This window comes from Papaver somniferum, chromosome 6 (assembly GCF_003573695.1).
Source record: "Papaver somniferum cultivar HN1 chromosome 6, ASM357369v1, whole genome shotgun sequence".
NCBI classification, from domain to species: Eukaryota; Viridiplantae; Streptophyta; class Magnoliopsida; order Ranunculales; family Papaveraceae; genus Papaver; species Papaver somniferum.
Window position 1 is genome coordinate 6,327,901 of NC_039363.1, and position 21,521 is coordinate 6,349,421.

General features: G+C 35.8%; 2 protein-coding genes across 3 annotated transcripts; both read left to right on the top strand.

Annotated features, from left to right (window-relative positions):
- The first annotated feature begins 294 nt into the window (after nucleotides 1–294).
- Nucleotides 295–2,136, top strand: LOC113286804 (7-deoxyloganetin glucosyltransferase-like). The gene is made up of 2 exons (XM_026535420.1): nucleotides 295–952; nucleotides 1,041–2,136. The coding sequence occupies exons 1-2, from the start codon at nucleotides 448–450 to the stop codon at nucleotides 1,988–1,990; spliced, it is 1,455 nt and encodes a 484-aa protein (XP_026391205.1). The 5' UTR covers nucleotides 295–447; the 3' UTR covers nucleotides 1,991–2,136.
- A 132-nt stretch (nucleotides 2,137–2,268) lies between these two features.
- LOC113286805 (7-deoxyloganetin glucosyltransferase-like) lies at nucleotides 2,269–4,909 on the top strand. Of its 2 annotated transcripts, none has more exons than XM_026535421.1 (2): nucleotides 2,269–3,187; nucleotides 3,846–4,909. In XM_026535421.1, the coding sequence occupies exons 1-2, from the start codon at nucleotides 2,689–2,691 to the stop codon at nucleotides 4,793–4,795; spliced, it is 1,449 nt and encodes a 482-aa protein (XP_026391206.1). In that variant the 5' UTR covers nucleotides 2,269–2,688; the 3' UTR covers nucleotides 4,796–4,909. The 2 variants fall into 2 exon arrangements, with proteins under 2 accessions (XP_026391206.1, XP_026391207.1); XM_026535422.1 differs by lacking the exon at nucleotides 2,269–3,187 and adding an exon at nucleotides 3,308–3,697.
- Nucleotides 4,910–21,521: the final 16,612 nt, after the last annotated feature.

Consider the following 21,521-nt stretch of genomic DNA (forward strand, 5'->3'; position numbering starts at 1 on the left):
ATCACCAGGGCCACTTATATAAATGACATTTTGTCTATAGGCATCAAAATGTTTGTAGCTACCACTATACGAGTATTAAAATGAGAAATGGTCTGCTTCTACCGCAATAAACTGAAACCTTATTAACCTAGAGACACTGACAACTGACTCAAAAGTCCCAAGCCATTCATATATTATCTTCTAACACGTATTGTTTCTTTGTGGGCTTGTGGCTGTACCTCTTACTCCCTTTTCAGTTTTCAATGTATTTCCCATTTTTTCTTCGACAAAGAAAAACAAAATACAGGACCACCACGCATTTTGTAAATCTCATTGATTTTGAATGTTCTATGGTTGAAACCTAGACATGAACCACTGGTTTTGGTTTACCTGGAATACACTCCTATAAGAATGTGGGGAAGAATGTGCTAAGATAGCAATCTCCCCTTGACCACAATCACACACAAAATGGAGAAGAGAATTCATGTGGTTTGCATCCCCTTCCCACTTCAGAGTCACATAACTTCCATGATGAAGCTAGCAAAAATCCTTCATTTCAGAGGTGTTCATATAACCTTTGTCAACACAAAATTCAATCATCAACGTTTATTAAATACAAGGGGACAAGATTCACTTACAGGCTTACCGGATTTTCGTTTTGAGACAATCCCTGACGGTCTACCACCACCAACCAATCCAAATGCTACCCAAGATGTCTTATCTCTCTGCGTCTCCACACAAACTAACTGCTTAGAACCTTTTCGAAATCTTATCCAAAAACTCAACAACTCTGCAGATTCAAATGTCCCTCCTGTGAGCTGTATAGTATCTGATGGTTTTCTGAGCTTCACTTTACAAGCAGCTAAAGAGTTTGGACTTCCAGATATGACATACTGGCCAGTTAGCTTTTGCGCCTTTATTTGTCTTCTTCACTTTCCGCATCTCGTCCAAAGAGGTCTTGTTCCACTCAAAGGTACGCAGAACTAAGATATAGAGGATCTATGTGCACTTGTACTTAATTAGATATGTGTTATGACCTTTTTAATGGTTTTGTGTTGTAGATGAGAGTTATTTAACCAACGGTTACATGGAGAACACACTGATTGACTGGATACCCGGTGTAAAAGATATCAGATTCAGAGATTTACCTAGCTTCGTCCGAACGGTCGATCCCAACGACCCTATGATGGATTTTTTGATACGAGAAACTAAAAGAACTTATGATGCTACAGCGTTGATTTTCAATACTTTTGATGCCCTGGAGATGGAGGTTCTGGATGCAGTCAAGTCTGAGTTGTCACTGCCTCCTATTTACACAGTTGGTCCTCTTCATTCACTCCTCAATCAAATTCCATTTAGCGAGTCGCAATCTCTTGGTACAAATATGTGGATAGAGGATACCAAATGTCTAGAATGGCTTGACTCTAAAGAACCTAACTCAGTGGTGTATGTGAATTTCGGCAGCGTCACTGTTATGAATACTCAGCAGCTCATCGAATTTGCATGGGGATTAGCCAACAGTAAGCATAACTTCTTATGGATCATAAGACCTGATCTGGTGGTTGGTGAGTCGGCTACTTTGCCACCTGAATTTGCAGAAGAAATTAAAGAAAGAGGACTAATAGCAAATTGGTGCCCACAAGAAGATGTCCTAAATCATGCATCAATAGCTGGTTTCTTGACACACTGCGGTTGGAACTCAATCCTTGAAAGCTTGTGTTGTGGTGCTCCTATGATTTGTTGGCCGTTTTTCGCAGACCAGCAAACGAACTGCAGGTACTTATGTAAGCACTGGGGAGTTGGCATGGAGATCGATAACAATGTGAAACGAGACGAAGTTGAGAGCTTAGTGAAAGAGTTAATGGAAGGAGAGAAAGGTAAAAACATGAAGAAAAAAGCTATGGAGTGGAAGAGGAAAGCAGAAGAGGCCATCTTACCCGGTGGTTCCACTTCCTCTAGTTTGGACAAGATTGTAGGCGACATACTTGCTAGGAAAAATACAAATCAATAAAACTGCCAGTGTCAATACGTCATTGTAGAGTGGAGATTGCGTACCAAGTACGTTCTCAGGGTGCTTATCATTTAGCATATTCTTACTAATCTTATGGTTTACAAGGAAAGATTATTAGTATAAGACAAAATATTTGATTACCTTTATATCGCACTTACGCTCATGTTAATCCTTTTCGCAAACACTTTAAAGAAAATATCTACACTTGTAGCTTTATCAACAAATTAAAGAGCCATCTACAGTCTTTGAATGTAGTCTACCAAATTGGACTACTAAAAATTACACCTTGGTGGCTTTAGCTGCAGACTTTACAGTTGCACTACAACCTCTTCAAACAGATGGACTCACAGGGAGTGGAGGGATGATAACCATTAAGAACAACAACTAAGCGGATATTTTGGTTTATCATATCGAGAGCTTTGGGACACCGAGGGGGTGTTCTCATCTCACAAGGTGTCTACATGCAGCCAAGATTCTTCATGGACCACCTTGAATGATTTTTCTTATTCAAACTTATTTCTCTGCTGTACAACAAATAATTGTTCAAAACTTGCATTGTCACAGAATACGTCATATGTACACATCGAGTATAGACATATTTGTACTATAAGTACATGTATGTAGACCACTATGAACATATCGCCCATTAGATAAAGTGAGAGTCTGAGAGATAGAAGTGACAGTATCTAAAGAGAAAAATGAAGAAGCCTCATGTGGTTTGTATTCCATATCCAGCTCAAGGTCATGTAAACCCGATGATGAAAGTCGCAAAACTTCTTCATATCAAAGGCTTCCATGTAACTTTCGTTAATTCAGATTTCAATCATCAACGTTTACTAAATTCAAGAGGATCCGATTCTCTTCAAGGTTTACAAGATTTTGGTTTCGAGTCAATTCCAGATGGTCTTCCACCTCCAGCGGATGTAAACGCTACACAAGATATACCATCTCTATGTATTTCAATGCGAGATACTTGTTATGAGCCATTTAAGAACCTTCTCAATAAACTCAATGATTCTGGAGAAGTACCTCCTGTTAGCTGTATAGTTGCTGATGGATCTCTGAGTACTTTCACTCTCAAAGTTGCGAAAGAGTTTGGAATCCCTGAAGTAGTCTTTTGGACTATTAGTTTCTGTGGTTTTGCTGGTTATTTTCATTATCGTCATCTTGTTCAGAAAGGTCTTGTTCCACTCAAAGGTAATCCACTTGCAATTAACATAATCCTTGGTGTTTGTTTGTTTCTTGTTTTTTTTTTTTTTTTTTTTTTTTTTTTTTTTTTTTTTTTTTTTGCTTAATCATAATTGTATTCTGACTTCAAAAACTCAAGAGATTATAAAAGAAAACTATACTCTTGACAAACAAACTAAAGCAACAAAAAATAGTTTCAACATTATTACAAAAGAAAAGCAAAAACCAAGAAATACTCAACTAAGTGTCAAATCTAAAGTACGAGATAACAGGCAGCCCTGTGAAAGTTTATCTCCTGGAGCAGTGTGTATATTTTATCTCCCTCATTGCACTGACTGTTTATTCGGTTTGAGATATTGATAGATTCAAAAGCTTTAATGGAGTAATTTACTGATCGGTAGCTCCCCATGGGCCATGCCATGTTGTTGATCAATTTACTAATTCATAGGCGTACAGCTTCCCATGTGCCATCCATGTTATCGATGAATTATTCACCCGACAATCACAGTATCTGTGCGGGTGAGCAATGAAGTGCATCTCATATTGCATTTGCTTCATTGCTACTTGCTAGTTATATGACAAAATTTTGTAGTGTATTGTTGTGTATTAAAATTTTAGTATTGTTAAGGCCAAATTCAAAGATAACGATGGTGTATACATGTTGCAGATGAGAGTTATCTGACAAATGCCGGGTTTCTTGACACACCCATGGATTGGATGACTGGAATTGGAGATGTTATCCGGTTTAGAGATCTTCCAAGTTTCGTCCGAACAACTAATCCCAACGAAGTCATGGTCAATTACGCTATAGGAGAATTTGCAAAAGCGAAAGATGCGACAGCCTTGATTTTCAATACGTTTGATGATTTAGAAAAAGATGCTTTAGAGGCTTTCAGATCTCAGCTATCACTGCCGCCAATGTACTCAATTGGTCCACTTCCATTACTTCTGAATCAAACTAACCAAAATGAGCTGCAATCCATTGGTTCAAATCTATGGAAAGAAGAACCCGAATGCTTAAAATGGCTTGATATGAAAGAACCGGGCTCAGTCGTTTACGTAAATTTTGGAAGTATTACTGTGATCACTCCACAACAAATGATTGAATTTGCCTGGGGATTGGCTAATAGTAAACATACTTTCTTATGGGTAATACGGCCGGATTTAGTAGTTGGTGATTCGGCAATGTTGCCAGCGGAATTTTTAGAGGATACCAAAGACAGAAGCTTGTATGCAAGTTGGTGCCCACAAGAAGATGTATTGAACCATCCTTCCATAGGTGGGTTTTTAACTCATAGTGGTTGGAACTCAACATTGGAAAGTATATGCGGGGGTGTACCTATGATTTGCTGGCCGTTTTTTGCGGAACAACAAACAAATTGTAGGTATTCTTGTGGTCATTGGGGAATTGGAATGGAGATTGATAATAATGTGAAGAGATATGAAGTTGAGAAGCTTGTAAGGGAATTGATGGATGGAGATAAGGGTAAGGAAATGAAGATTAAAGTTATGGAATGGAAAAAGAAAGCTGAAGAATCAACTTCAGTTGGTCGGTCATCTGATTTAAATTTGGACAATCTGGTTACAGCTCTTCTTTCTGGAACTACCATTGTCTGATTCGTATTTGTTTTTGTTGTTTTGTTTAAGGTGAATTGATTGATTGTTTGTTATGTTATGACAGATTTGTATTTGTTAAATGATTTTATTATAAAGAATTGAATTTATGCTCAATGCACTGCTAAATCAAAAGGGATTTTTTTGATTGGACTAAATCAAAAGGGATTGATCAACGACTTGAAAATCATCCCCATCACCAATGACATTGATGGGACTTGAATAGCTATCCCAAATGCAAAACTTGATGCATAATGCTTATAGGGTGTTTGGCGGTCATGTAGAGTAAATAAGTGGAGAATGCAATCTCCTAGCGGATAAGCTGGCTACATATATCATAATTAGGAGTCGGTTTCTGCAGGGCAAAAGCTAACCTTGTATTGCTTCTGGTATGAACAATAGTAAATTCTGCTTTTAAGAAAAAGGTTGTTTGGCGGTCACTTGACAAGTTTTTTTTTTTTTTTTTTATTTCCAAAAGTTAAAAATGAAAGTCAGTTTTATCACCATACTGGTAAAATATGAAAAATCAAAAGCAAAAACAATTTATCTTGGAGAAGTAGAAGTTAGAATCAGAAATCAGAAGTCCAGATATTTTGCTTCATAAAAAGTCAAGTTTTCTACTTCTAGAAGTCGTTCTGAAATTCTACACCCAAACTGACTTCTTGTTTTTTGATTTCTAGAAGTCAAAAAGTTATTTCTGGTTTCTGGATATATATCCAAACGCGCTATTAGGCTTGTTTTAAAAGTTAATTTTTCTTTTACTTTTAAAAGTTATTTTGAACTTGTATTAACAAACTAATTTCAACATCATATACAAACATCCTAGTAAAATAAAATAACTTCTAGAAGTTGCTTGTAAGCCAAAACGTGCACTTTTTTGGTCTATGAGAAGTGCTTCTACTTATGTGAGAAACAGAACATCTCTACTTCCACTACGGGAAAAATATACATCTACAACTGGAGATTTACAACACTTCGCTATACATCGTAGAAAGTCCTATGTTTTACAACTGGTTTCAAAGGAAGAGTTGTCGTATATCATCACTACCAACCCTTAGGAACAAGGGGTTGCGCTAAGAAAACAAACGACAACTCCTTTAGCAAAACTGTTGTGACGACATTTAGGTATAACAACTTTGTTTCATAAGTGTAGTGACTTAGCCTATCACAATTCTCACAAGTGTTGTTGAAGAACACAAAAATATGATAATGAAAAATACGTTAGAGGGGAGATTCGAACATGAACCTAATGCATGGATGTCTAGCTCATCAACCATCCTTACAGTTCACAAGTTTAGGTTTTTTTTTTAATAGAAACGTATAACAACACTTATAAGTGTTGTTGAAGTTAAAATATAGAATGTGGGAAAAAATGAGGTTTGGGGGATTCGACGGCCAGGTTTCGATCTTGGATCCGGGTACGCATACAATATGCAGAAATATGATTTTTTTAATGTTTCGTAGAATATCTCGAAGGAATCTTACCTGTAAATGGATGAATTCGTCGTTCTTACCAAGTTTCTGACTTATAGTAGTCAACTCGCGGCCATGATTCGATCTCGGAGCCTGGTTCAATGTTGAATTTGTGGTTAAGGTTTCGGGGGATATTCCGATGGAATCTTACCTGTAGATGGGTGAATTCATCGTTCTTACCAAGTTCTTGCCTTATAATAGTCCACTCGCGGCCAGATTTCGATCTCGGATCCAAGTCCAGTGTCGAAGTTGACGAATTTGAGGTGTGTTTTAGGTTTGGGGGAATATTCTAATGGAATCTTATCCGTAGATGTGTGAATTCATCGTTCTTATGAAGTTTCCGACTTATAATAGTCCACTTGCGGCCATCTTTCGAGGTCGGAGCCTGGTTCAGTGTTGAATTTTTGGTGTGTATAAGGTCTCGGGGAATATCCAGATAGAATCTTACCTGTAGATGGGTGAATACATCGTTCTTACGAAGTTCCCAACTTATAATACTCCATTCGCAGCCAGGTTTCAATCTCGGATCCAGGTCCAGTATCGAAGTTGACGAATTTATGGTGTATTTTAGGTTTTGGGGAATATTATGATGGAATCTTATCTGTAGATTGGTGAATTCATCGTTCTTATAAAGTTTTCGACTTATAATAGTCCACTCGCGACCAACTATCGAGCTCAGAGCCTGGTTCAGTGTCTAATTTGTGGTGTGTTTAAGGTTTCGGAGAATATTCCGATGAAATCTTACTTGTAGATGGATGGATTCATCGTTCTTACGCAGTTTCCGACTTATTGTAGTCTACTCGCGGCCAGGTTTTGAGCTCGTAGCCAGGTTCAATGTCGAAGTTAACAAATTTGTGGTGTGCTTAAGGTTTCAGAGAATATTCCGATGGAATCTTAGTTGTAGATGAATGAATTCATCGTTCTTAGGAAGTTCAAACCGACATTGAGCTTCAAATTTATCGATTCGATGATGTATCATGCTAAGTTTGAAGTCAGAACTCTCCCAGAGCTTCATTATTCATAGTTTCTATGTCGTTATACAATATTTGAAGTTCGAATCGACTCTGAGATTCATATTTATCGATTTCGATGATGTATCATGCCAAGTTTGAAGTTAGAACCCCCTTGAAGCTTCATGACTCATAGTTTGTTTGTCGTTATACCGAACTTGAAGTTCGAATCAACATTGAGATTCGTATATATCGATTTCGATGATGTATCATGCTAAGTTTGAAGTCAAAACCCTCCTGTAGCTTCCTGATTCATTGTTTGTATGCCATTATGCCACATTTGAAGTTCGAATCGACACTGAGCTTCATAATTATCGATTTCGATGATGTATCATGCCAAGTTTGAAGTCATAACCCTCCCAGAGCTTCTTGCTTCATAGTTTTTATGTCGTTATACCATATTTGAAGTTCAAATCGATACCGAGCTTTATATTTATCGATTTCGATGATGTATCATGCTAAGTCTAAAGTCAGAACCCTCCCAGAGCTTCTTGGTTCATAGTTTCTATACCGTTATACCATATTTGAAGTTTGAATCGACTTTGAGCTTCATATTTATCAATTTCGATGATATATCATGCTACGTTAGAAGTCAAAACTCTCCCGAAACTTCATGATTCATAGTTTCTCTGTCGTTATACCATAATTGATGTTCGAATCGACTCTAAGCTTCATATTTATCGATTTCGATGATATATCATGCTATGTTTAAAGTCAGAACTCTCCCGGGGCTTCATGATTCATAGTTTCTATGTCGTTATACCATATTTTAAGTTTAAATCGACTCTGAGATTTATATTTATTATTGATTTCGATGATGTATCATGCCAAGTTTGAAGTCAGAACCCTCCTGGAGCTTCATGATTCATACTTTATTTGTCGTTATACCTAATTTGAAGTTCGAATCGACATTGAGATTCGTATTTATCAATGTCGATGATGTATCATGCTAAGTTTGAAGTCAGAACTCTCCCGGAGCTTCATGATTCATAGTTTCTATGTCGTTATACCATATTTGAAGTTCGAATCGACAATGAGATTCATATTTATCGATTTCGATGATGTATCATGCCAAGTTTGAAGTTAGAACCCTCCTGAAGCTTCATGATTCATAGTTTGTTTGTCATTATACCGAATTTGAAGTTTGAATCGACATTGAGATTCATATTTATCGATTTCGATGATGTATCATGCTAAGTTTGAAGTCAAAACCCTCCTGTAGCTTCCTGATTCATTGTTTGTATGCCATTATGCCACATTTGAAGTTCGAATCGACACTGAGCTTCATAATTATCGATTTCGATGATGTATCATGTCAGGTTTGAAGTCAGAACCCTCCCAGAGCTTCTTGGTTCATAGTTTTTATGTCTTTATACCATATTTAAAGTTCGAATAGATACTGAGCTTTATATTTATCGATTTCGATGATGTATCATGCTACGTTTGAAGTCAGAACCCTCCCAGAGCTTCTTGGTTCATATTTTCTATGTCGTTATACCATATTTGAAGTTTGAATCGACTTCGAGCTTCATATTTATCGATTTCGATGATGTATCATGCTACGTTTGAAGTGAGAACTCTCCCGAAGCTTCATGATTCATAGTTTGTTTGTCGTTATACCATAATTGAAGTTTGAATCGACTCCAAGCTTCATTTTTATCGATTTCGATGATATATCATGCTACGTTTAAAGTCAGAACTCTCCCGGAGCTTCATGATTCATAGTTTCTATGTCGTTATACCATATTTTAAGTTTAAATCGACTCTGAGATTTCTATTTATTATCGATTTCGATGATGTATCATGCCAAGTTTGAAGTCAGAACCCTCTTGGAGCTTCATGATTCATACTTTATTTGTCGTTATACCTAATTTCGAATCGATATTGAGATTCATATTTATCAATTTCGATGATGTATTATGCTAAGCTTGAAGTCAGAACCCTCCTGGAGCTTCCCGATTCATAGTTTGTATGCCATTATGCCACATTTGAAGTTCGAGTCGACACTGAGCTTTATATTTATCAATTTCGATGATGTATCTTGCTAACCCTAGTTAAAATAAACCGAAAGCAAAAAAATAAAGCACAAAAACACAAATCGAAATCACAAAAAAAGAACAAAAAAACACACAAAGAGCTTCATATTTATCGATTTCAATGGTGTATCCTGAGAACCCGAGTCTTCCAGTGTGAACTAAAGATACTTCATGACATGTATGGATAGTCGAAATTACTTCACGACTTATGTGACTAGTATAAATTCAATCCGGAAGCACATAGAGAAAGCACAAAGAAACACACAAAGAAAACACACTTTCCTTGATCCGTATGACAGTCTCACATCAAATCTCCACCGTCCAAAGATATCCCTAATCCGTATGACCATATTTAAATCAATTCTTGGCCGTTTAAAGATAGGTATATAGAAGATCAAAAGAAAATTTCTTACAGTTTCTTCATTTTCCTCTCTTATCTTCGTCTCTAACCTTATCTTCCGCCTCCCTTGCAAAAGAAAACCCTAACTCACCACATAATCTATTTCTCGATCACTCTCTTATGTAAAAAAACTTACGGAAGTTGTAGTTCGGTTCTTTCAAATTGCAATGGCTTCTTTGAAACTCATTTTCTCTTCTTATTCTCTCTTCTTCTTTCTTCTTTTTCGTTCTTCTTCTCTGCTCTTCTTCAGTTGAAAATCGAGAGGTGAAATTGAGGTATGTCTTGAGGAAATTTAAATCGTGAGGATGTATAAAAGAATAAGGAGTTGGTGTTTCTGCTAATTATGAAGAAGAAGATTGAGTCCTGTTATGAATCGAGAACTAGGGTTTTCTCAGTGAATCGTTAATTGAGTTAGAAATGGAGAAATTAAAGATGGGTTTTGTGAACACAGTATGATGAGGAAGAATTAGTGATTGATGTGTGAGTTTTAATGAAGATTAAAGAAGCTAGGGTTTCTGTTCTTTCCCAAAATAGATATTAGGGTTCTTGGATGTAATTGAATCAAGTGACTGAAATTGAAATTGAGGTTTTAGGGAAGGATTAGAGATGGGAATGTTTGATTTGAAAAATTAGAGGTCGTGGTGGTGGTAGAGGCAGATGAGTCAGCAAAGGAGGAGGTCGTGGTAGTGGTGGAATGAAAGGTGGTAGTAAAGTGATTGGGTACAAAGTCTGAAATCCTTTTAGATCAAAGCTTGCTGCTGCTGTACTTGGTGGTGTTGACAATATTTGTATTGTAAGTATTATTTGTGTATAATGTTTGGGATTTTTCACTTTGTGTTTTTACTTTTTTTTTCTTTGTCAATGTTTTAACATAATGGTGTTTGATTTTCAATTTCAGGTACCGCCTGAGTTAGACCTAGAGGTGGTGCTAGTGGAGGAGGAGGAGGTAGATGGAGTGCTAGTGGTGGTGGTAGTAGTGGTGGTGGTGGGAGAAGGACTTATGAGCCAAACCCATTTGATGTTGATGACAAATTTGCTGAATTAAGTGCTACTGAAATTGAAGGAGGAGAGGAGGGTATCTAGAGAGTTGTCTTGCCAGGTGAAAATTGCTAAGTTATTTGTTTGAGTTTCTGTTTAATGATTGTTATTAGTGATGTAGATACACTTTTCTAATTTCTAATTACTCATTTTTGGTTTTGTGGTCCTGTAGATACATGATGAAGCGAAAAAGTTCTCTTATCAGACTGGTGTTAAAGTCGCTGTTGCATATGGTGGAGCACCGATGCACAAGCAGGTTTGTTGCTCGCCCGCATACTTATTTTGTTTGTATTCACTGGCTATGTTAGTTGGTATAATTCTTTGAGTAGATTTTGGCAGTGCAGTTGATTTTTTTCAGCATTTTAAAATGTCGTATATCACATCATTTGTAGTTGTACTATGTTCTTCGTTCACACACATACAGGAGTTCCATGTTTTATTTTTTTGTAGGTGCATTTGATCTTAAGTAGTGAATGTGGCTTTTTTATTGATTGTCCATGGATTGAGTCGAACAATCCATAATTATAGCCTATGGTATTGACATCTGCTAACTATTGAGAGAGGCACTGCCTGTTTTTTAATTGAGGCGCAGTTGCTCTTTTCTACCCTGTCGTTTGTTAAATATTATGAACATCTGTGTGTCATCTATAAAGCAAATAAATTTGTTTGTTTCAGAAGAAGATTTAAGTCTGAATATTTTAGAATAGCTAAAGATTATAAACATTAACCTTGCAGTACTTGCACAGAACTGTTACATTTTCAGCTCTAGTGAGCTTATTAGCTTAAGCTCGAGTTTGTTTCAACTTCAGCTCTCGCTTATCTTAGAGAAGCAAGGTCAAGGAAAGCTGGTTTGGTACATGACGCTTTGGATCGGCTACAAGGGGAAGAACAAATGAAATGGCTGGAGAAGTTAATGCCCAGGACCATGACAGTTAGGGAGTGGGAAGAGTTTGTGAAACATGTAGACTCTATTGAATTCAGAGTAAGTAATTTCTATTATATAGAATGCCTATATATTTGTATTAAAAACTTTAAAGTCTGTCAAATGATTTTTTTACTTTTCTATTCAGGTCAGAAGAATAAAAATGCAAGAAAATTGTTCAAAACACCCCACCCCACATACCATAAGTCGAGAAGGTTACGCCCGATTGGAGGTGAAATTGGTATGTTCTACAGTCTTGATATTCACCATGTGAAAGCTATTGCATCGTTAAAAATATAATTGTTTGAAGTTCTCTACAAAGTTTTATCTTAGAAATATTCTGAGATAATACCATGTTGTTATGCTATTCTTGATGACTCATGTATTGATACATTTATTTGGCAGCAAGTTGTTAAGCTGGTACAAGGAGGACGAGGTGGTTGCAGATGCTGAAATTGCTGAAACAGATCCAAGTAAGCAGATACATGGAAAACCAATCGGTCTTGGAGCCTACACTGTATGTGTGAAGGTTTCTTATGTGGATGATGCTCTTGTCTACCAAGCTACTTCAGAAGTCAGAACTGTTCATGATGTTGTTTCAAATTTTATCACATGGCCCAAAGATAGAATAATCTACCAATAGACTTCTTAATCTTTTGTGATCTTTTTGGAGACTTAACTTTTGGTAACAAACATATCACTGCCACTTTTTTGTATGTTTTGTGTATATCACATTGGTATGTGAATGCTTTAATTCTGGGTCTGGTTTAATTTGAATGAGTCTTTCAGTTTAATCCAATTGTTTATTTACATTTCAGTTTAATCTAGTTGTTTCTTTACATTTCACAAATAGTAGTGACAAAAGTGATATATATATTCTGAAATATGGGTTTGATCTTATTCACAAGTATTGTAAAATAGTTTATTTACAATCATAACTATGTGTTGTCCAAGATAGTCCTACTACACATAGTATAGTTGTATCAAGGTACTTCTACAATGCTAACAAGTGTACTAACTGTAATATTCACAATACTAATAAGTGTTGTGTTAAAAATTTCTACGATATGCTACTTATGTTGTCCACGATTGTTCTACAATACAAGCAAGAGTTGTATTAGGTTATCAAAAAAAAATCGAAAGAGAATCACAATATTGACAAACTATTGTCGAACCATGAATCACATCACCCTTTACAACACTTGTCAACCATTGTAGAAAAACTTGGACTTTCTACAATACCCCCGTTCCACAATGCATGAAATAGAGTTGTCGTAGGGGTACTACAACGCTTATCTTGTGTCGTCAATGATGATTTTTCCCGTAGTGTTCTGTCATTAGTCATTGAGTAATGGATTTAATTTTGTTAATATCACTTTGTTATGGTCACTGTTTTTTTTCTGACAAGGAAAAGGACAAATTGATTAAAACTTAGATGTCACCAAAGTAGTGACAGTCTAAGAGACAATATACAAAATTCCAGTTAATTGTTATGGTCATTGTTACCAAAAGCATGTACCACCATTAGGCGGGGACCATTTCAATGATCCTACAATCAGGAGCGGTTACAATTATTTTTGTTTTATATGAAATGGTATTCATGGTGCTAATTTTGGTACTCGTCTTTAGCAATCATGGTTAGATTGGCACACGGATTGGGTCACTTTCTCCTAGCAGCAGGCCCACCCAATTACATTTTATGTCCGCCAAGCTTATTTTTAATGAACCTGTTTGTACTGGACCGTGGAACTAACTTGTTTTTTTTTTTCCGCTATTTTTGGTTGTTTTACCACCTCTCTGTAAAAGTTATATCCTCCTGGCTCGTCCACCGTGTAAACAATATATAGACATAACCTTTAAAATGAGGACAATAAATATGTGGATCCATATCCTACTTAACAAACAAATAACTTAGAAATCAATGAGTTATCCCATCAAATTAATGTTGTAACTGAACTCATCGGATATATATGTGGAGTGGAGAGTTTTCATTTTAGAATGAATTGTTTTCGTAGATTGTCTCGAAACTTACAACCCTACCTTGATTTAAATTAGATTCCTTAAAAGCCGAACGATATCGTAATAAAATTTATCATCAATGCATAATCTTTTGTTTTTGTGTTCCGGATCATTAAGAAAAGCTTCAGATATGGGAGAAAACTAAACGAAGAATTCCCGAAAGTCGTATAGGTATTATTGTGTTTATCCGGAAATTGGAACGGAAATTAATAATGATGTGACGAGAAATGAAGCTGACTACTTCGTAAAGAAATTAATGGAGCGAAAAAATGATAAAAACAATAAAAAACAAAGTTGATTAGATGATTTAGGTTTTGAAAACTCTGTTTCTCAGCTCTTAGTCCTAATTATATTCATTTTGCTTGAATTGCAATTTTGTCAAATTGATACGATTGATTTACCATTTATATTGACAAATGGGTATCGATTTGTTTCTTGAGGTAGATTTCGAAAAAAAATGTGGTTTATTTTCCTTTTTGATATTTTGAATTCTGTATTCGCTTAACGACTTTATTGTAATTGTTCTACTAAAAAATCAAAATGGATTGAATCAATAACCCTATCCAGTCTTTGAATCTTTATCCCCATTACGTGAGCGGGGACCTGAGGATAATCTAATTTACACTATTTAAGAATAGAAAAATCAACAAACTTACGGATATAAATGTGTTGCACAATGCTTATAACGCGTTTGGATATCACAAGTAAAAGTCAAAAGCAAAACTATTTTGCTTTACCAAAAAAATAGTTTTTGTGCTTTTAGAAGTTGTTTTGAACTTATATGCCCTTAATGAAATTAAATTTGGTTACTTGTGTTTACATTACCTAGTAATACCCTAACTAATTTTTTTACTAAAAGTATAAATGACAAAAAAAGTTTATAGACCGTTCAAAAAAACCACATATAAACCGCACAGACAAACTCGCCCAAAAATGGGATCCTTTATTGTTCACAGGGAGGTGGGGATTTCCAGGCTCGCTGATGTGAGCGTGAACGGTTCTGGAGGAGTTTTTTTTTATAAAACAAAAAAACTAAAGAGTTTATTAATAAAATAAACGAAAAGGAAAAAGAAACAAAACGAGGACATAATGCCAGAACTTCCTGTAAATAAAAGAAGAAGGAACCAAAGATCGGAAAAGACGAAAAATTACATCAACGAGCTCCTCCAACGCGGTTTACCTGAAAATTCTTTTCGGGATCTTTCAAACAAATTCCTTGTTTTTTTTTCTTCTTCTTATAACCATGCAAAAAAAAAGATGGAAAAAACTATCTGACGGGGGAGAAGAAGTACATTCTACCACCATATTATCCAATACCGGGGATAATGAAAATATTCAATAATCATTATCACATGTATACATGTCTAGCATACTAAATATTTGTATCATCATTATCCGACCTTATTAACTTCTGAGAGGAAATCCATTGTCTGTTTCTTGTTTTTTGAGAATAAATTTCACATTCTACCTGCGATAAATCTTTCTAACGAGACTATTCTAAAGAAACCAGACTTACTTGATTAACAAGTTAACTACTTGTACTAGTAGCAATACTTGGGTTTTCATTAAGAACAATATATTGTTGCAATTTTGTGAGTGCTTAGTCAGCAGCTCGGATCGCTATTTGCTCAACAAGATTTACATTCAACACTACTTACATTGACGTTATCTCTTGTATTATCAATTTTGCATCTTGGAGAATGCACTGGAGACAAAACATTATTCATCAGAGATCAACGAGTTAGGATTTACTTAATTACAGAATTGCTTTGTTTGGGATCTTAAGCTCCACTAACAGCATGAACTAATGGTTTCACAACATATTGTTATACTACTTTCCTAAGCTTTACCTGTTTAGTACCTTTTTTAGGCACAACTATAATCGAAGTTGGATTATGATGCTTGCATTCTCCAAAGTTATGCTAAATGACCTGACAATTACAGCAAAAAGATAGATATTTTTCATAAGTAAGATAAATGAAGGAAAAACAATCCCTTTCGACTAGGAATTTATCATGAAGTTGCTTGGATAAATAAATGGCCTGCAAAGCAGTTCCAATTTCACTCGTTATCTTAAAGCATTCAACAAATGGTATATACTTCCTTGACACTTTAATCATAATAATATTACCAAGTTTAATACTATAATATCATATATAACTTCGCATGTTATGTTTTCGATCTAAACAATTTGAAAGAAACAAGATAGAATTTGAACAAGTCAAATCTGTTGTTACTAACCTCAAGCTGAAGGATAATGTATTTATTTTCTTCAATCCATCTTCGATCTTCGTGAGTGACTTGAGAACAAAATTTATATTTTTTCTAGTCTATCCTAACTAAGTTGACTCTAGATATTTTACTTATTAAGCCACTCGAATTTTGGAACTAAATATGACAACCAAAATTGACATACCAATGCTTGATGGGTTTAACCGCGCAGTGGTCTAATAGAGATATAAATTTGACACACAAAATCAGCATATACTAACTTATAAAGAAAAACTATTTTTAACATAATCTTGCCTTATGTAATATGATTTAATGATTTCAATTTACTATACACATAATATATGCAATATAATAAAAAAAATAAATGTACATAATCATAAAAATAACATGTAAGTTGTTGGTAGAGGAATGTATATAAAATTTTAAAAGTCAAAAACGTGATAGAGAATGGTAATTTGGTAATGACGTGGTAAAGTATCGTATGGTCCGTATAATTTAGTACTTCGTAAATACACATATAATTTGTTTAGGCTTAAAATTCGTGAAATTAAAATGAGGATTCCAAACGTATAATTGATATAGACAAATTCTGATGACACAAATAGATTTGCGAATTATAGAATTTACTAAGTCCATAGGTATCCATGAATCTATGATAAAATTTCATGTTAAAATTCAGATAGGCATCCGTGGTTATTCCAACGATAAACTGTGAAAAATAGATATCACGGTGCACATGATTTTCTCAACTGACTTTATTCGACGTTCCTAGTTATAATGTTAGAGATGAAACTATTTCATGAATTACTGTTAGAATAACATGAGTTGCGCAATTTTTTCAAATGCCCAATGATAAAATTGTGATATGTTGGAGATACTCAAATTAAATGATCACGTGATTGTATATTTTGTTTCAATATAAACAAACTTTTTACTCTCATTCAAAAATCATAATCAATGCATAATACTTTATTTCCATGTTCTTCTGATCATCCGGAAAAGCTTGAGATATGGGAGAAAGCTAAAAAAAATATCTCTCCATAATGGTCTAGGTATTCTTGTGTTCAAGAATTTGAATGAAAATTGGTAATTATGTGAAGAGAAATGAAGCCGAGTATGGAATACCTACCTGGGGAATCAATGGAAAGAAATAAGGGTAAAAATATGAAAAAGGGTATGATCATTTAAATTTGTTAAACTTGATTAGAGTGGTTACGTCGTCTCAAATTGATATGATCGATATATCATTTGTGTTTTTTCTCCTCTTTGTAATAGGTTGAACTTCGTAAATGTTCAGTGATTTTCTTGTAAATATATATCTAAAAATCAAATCGGATTTGATTGACAACGTTATTAAGTTTTGAATCACCATCCCAATGTTTGGACTTGACGATAATTGATTTGATATGTCAAACTCTGAACTCACACATTGGATACCGAATTTAGTGTGACATGATTTATTACTTATGTTACCTATTAGTATCCGGTCAACGAGTCCAATTTGTTTGCTAAAAAAATTACTAAATTTGGTTTATATAAATTTGTCTATGTAGTTGCAGGAAATCCGACAACCACACCCTAGTAGAATCTCTGAACTCTATTCAAGACATCATGGGAAGAACTCTAAATCATTTCATTAAAAGATAGATCAAACACAAAATATATGAGTAGAAACCCTAACTTGGGAAACAAATAACTTTCTCTCTCCTAAATATCTTATCTTAGCTCACCAACAGATTTCCCCCTTCTACAAAGGCATTTTCCTCCTTTTATAAGAGTTTACATAGTGAAGGACATCTAATAAAGCCCCTATTTTAGGATCTGGTGCGCGTCAACGTCGCTTGGAATTTATTATTGTCGCATAGGTTCTTTACTGCCACGTTGATCTTCATACTCCAGCCGTGACTTGGTGACGTCATCTAGTTCGTCATCTAGGATATATTGTACGCGTTTGTGTTCTCTTGACACATAAGTGTGCGGTATTTTTCACCCATATCTTGCCTCTTCTCGTATCGTTCTTTTGAGAGAAAGAGTGGTAAGAGAAGTTCTATTTGGTTGTTTTTCCGTACCAATTTATCTCTTCGTATTCTTTTCGACCGACATGTTTCCGGGATTTCAGCTTAACCGTCTACACGTGTTGACCTTTTCCCCTTTTAACCGACACGTCCTGGTTTAACCGGTAATCTCTTTCCTATATTTTCCTTATTTATGTACTGTGGTGAGGAGAGATATCTTTTATTTTCTCTATTTCCCTTTTTTTCTGTGAATTTTCTTCATCTTCTCGAAGCCCTCATTCTCCACTTTTTCAGAAATTTCGCTGGTGTTGATCTTCTTTGGGTCTCATGGATTCTCTCCCAAGGTTAGATTTGTCTATCTTCATTGTTGTCTTGTTTTTCTTTCTTTTAAGTTTTCGACCACCATTGTTGATCTGCTACTGTTAATCATATTCCCATACTATTTTTGTTGCAGCACAAATTTCCCATCTGGTAATCTTCGTATTAAAGTTTCAAACCCTAATTCTTCTTAGAGCTCTAAGGAGGATGAATCTCGCAAGAGGAAGCCTTCACATAACAAGGTAGTAAGAAATACTTTATTCTCTTTATAGTTAAAACAATATTGTTGCCTCTGTTTCTTATCTGCGTTATTATTTGAAGGGTGCTGAGGGCAAAGTTAATTGCGAGAAGAAGAAGGTTAAGAAATTTTTCCGTGCTCCTACACTCAACACTTCCCTTGTCTTACCAGAGATCAACTATAAGCTTCGTCCTCAGCAGAAGGTCTCTTCTAATGATGCCGCTGACATTCCTTTGAAGGACGTTGTTGCCCCATCTTCTTTGAGTACCCCTGCGTCATCGAAGGAAATTACCGCTTCTGAGAGTGCCGCATCAATAAAGCACAACATGACCTCTTCTTCTGAAAATATAACCGCGTCAATGGAAGATGCTACTGCTTCTATCTTTGTGAATATTCCCACACCAGTGGAGGATACGACCGCTCCTCTTTCGAAGGATATTGTCGCCGGTTCCTCTATTAGTGTTCTTGTGACTACTCCTCCTCTTTCCATTTTCATTTCTTCCCCTTTGGATACCACTTCTGCTGATCAGGGTGTATTTGTAAAAGTCGATTCTGGGACCAAATCTCTTTTGGATATCATTAATGTCGCTCGTTCATCCATTAGTGATCCTTCCCAAGTTCGCATTTGTGACGCCCTTGCTAAGTTATTATGTGATTCTCCTCCGGATAAGTCAACTAGGAGCGAAATTTTCTCACAACTGGATCTGAGCGTTAATCTTGCTTTTGATCTTTTGGTAAGTGTTCTTTCACTTGCACTTTTCAACTCACTCTACTTTACCGCGCCTTTATGTTTGTTCTATTTATTCCTTAGGTATCTCGTCGCCGCTTAGTCCAAACCGAGGGATTCTCTAAATCTAGTAATACCATCCATGAACTTTCCCGATAGAATGCTAAGCTAAAGGAGGATCTTCTCGCTGAATCTCTTGTGTCCGAGAATCTTCGTGACAAGAATCAAGAACTCAGAGGTGTGTTTTCCTTTATTTTATTAATCGTTTCTGAACTTTGCTGTGCTTGTGTCCATTTTTTGAATTTCTTCGTACATATGTAAAGACTTAAACCAGAAGCGCGTCACGGAGAGATTTAATTATCAAAAATCTGCTGAGGATGCTCGTGTGGATAATGAGAGATTGCAGAGTTAACTAGATCAATTAATTAATAACCATTCATACCTACTTGACCAAATTGATAATCTAAAGAATGAAAATCTTTGTCTATGTAATCAAAATGATTTTCTAGGCTCCCAAGTATCCAACCTTTCGGGATTATTATACAGTTCTGGTTTAAGAAATCAAACTCTAACAGATGAAAATCGAATCCTTGCCGAAGGGAGGCGGTTTTAAATGAGAAGGAAATGTTTACGCGCCAGTATCTTATTCTTCAGAAGAATTTTGCTGATCAAGAGGAATCTCTTCACATTTTGAGAAACCAGTATGATGAGGTCGTTAAGAAATTAACCTTGGAGAATGAGAAGATTATCCAGAGAAAAATAAAAATGACAGTGAATATGAATATGAATAAACTTCGAGAGAAACATACACAATTAAAGGGGTTTCATGACCTTCTTGTAAAACAAAATGCCTTTCTCTTCCAAGATGAAAAGAAGATTCGATCTCGTCTTCAAGGTTTAATTGGTGATGACTTTGATAAATGTATGGAGGATATGAAGAGTAGTGGTCTTGCCTTATCTCAATATTTCATTTCTCAGAAGGAAGGTAGGCACATTGAGCTGACTGCCTCAGTTTTCTCAACTTTTAATTATTTGAAATCTCCTCGCTTGTTCCCATTTTGACGCTCTGTTATTAATTAGATGTCCTTTGCATTTGCAGCATCTGAGAGGTCATATCAATCTACCATCCAGAAGTTGAGGTCTGATCTGGCTAATGCTCATAAAGAACGCGGGAGACTTTCCGTAGCACTTTTCTCTTCCCGAGACGGGGAGAATAGGAGGTGTCTATATCTTGATTGATTTATGGAGGTTTCCATGGAGAATACTAAGAAAAGTGCCGCACGATAAGTCCACATCAAGTCTCAGGCTCTTACAGATCGAGTTTGTCTCACTAACTCACTTCCTTTATTAGATGTGGAACCTCTTGACGTGGCTGAAGACGAGAAGCTTCCTGATCCTGACAGTGATTATTATTATGAGAGCGATGATGATGAAGAGACTCTTCTTCAGGAGGATCAACCCAAAGAAGATGAAGCCGATGGAAATCTTCCTAAGGACCCAAATCCCGATATTGACCCTAATGCTGAGGTTGAAATATCTGCACCAGAGCAAGATGTGCCTCAGAATGATCTATAGCTTTTCTTCTTCTTCCATCTTTTGTGTGTCTGAATATTCTCTAACTTAGAATGTGGATTCTATTTATCTGTTTTTGGCTGCCCATTAAAGAAGCACATTTCTATTTCTATACAAGGTTATTTCTAAAAAGGAGAATAATACCTCCCTTATATTATTCCCATGCTTGCCTCTATTATTCACCTTTGGAGAAATACTCTTGTCTTCTCATCGTGCGGTTATATCTGTGCGTCATTTAAACTTTAATTATGTTTTGCTTTTCTTTCTTTCTTTGCGTGTTATTTTCGAATTCCTCCCCTGCAAAATAATAATTGTTATAGTTAAAGTAATCTTAGGGTTTTATATTGAGGTCTTATTGAGCCTCCCTAAGTAGAGGTCTTATCAGCCTCCTCCTTATCTTCCCCCTAGGGTATTCTTTTTTGTCGTGCGGCAAAATCGCAGGAGGTCACTGCCCTTTCAAGTGATAACCCATTGATTTTTCCTTATCATCTTTCTTATTTTTTCCTCTGCAGGGTGTATTGATGCGTCAATATGACAAGTCTTGTTACTCCCGTGAGTAAAAGTCTCGTCATATTGACGTCTTTGACACAATTCAGCTCTCTAATGGAGGATTCCGTCCCTATATTTCCCCTGACTTCCTCTTCAAGGATGCTTACCGCTACCGGGTTAAGGTGGGATCTTCCCATCCAGTGACGCCAACAATCAATTGTGTTCGTGACCTCTTATCCC

Bases quoted from the DNA above. Each gene is read 5' to 3' on its own strand.
- LOC113286804 (XM_026535420.1), top strand. From the start codon at position 448: ATGGAGAAGAGAATTCATGTGGTTTGCATCCCCTTCCCACTTCAGAGT. The intron at 953-1,040 runs GTACGCAGAACT...TTTGTGTTGTAG, and splicing joins AGGTCTTGTTCCACTCAAAG to ATGAGAGTTATTTAACCAAC.
- LOC113286805 (XM_026535421.1), top strand. From the start codon at position 2,689: ATGAAGAAGCCTCATGTGGTTTGTATTCCATATCCAGCTCAAGGTCAT. The intron at 3,188-3,845 runs GTAATCCACTTG...TACATGTTGCAG, and splicing joins AGGTCTTGTTCCACTCAAAG to ATGAGAGTTATCTGACAAAT.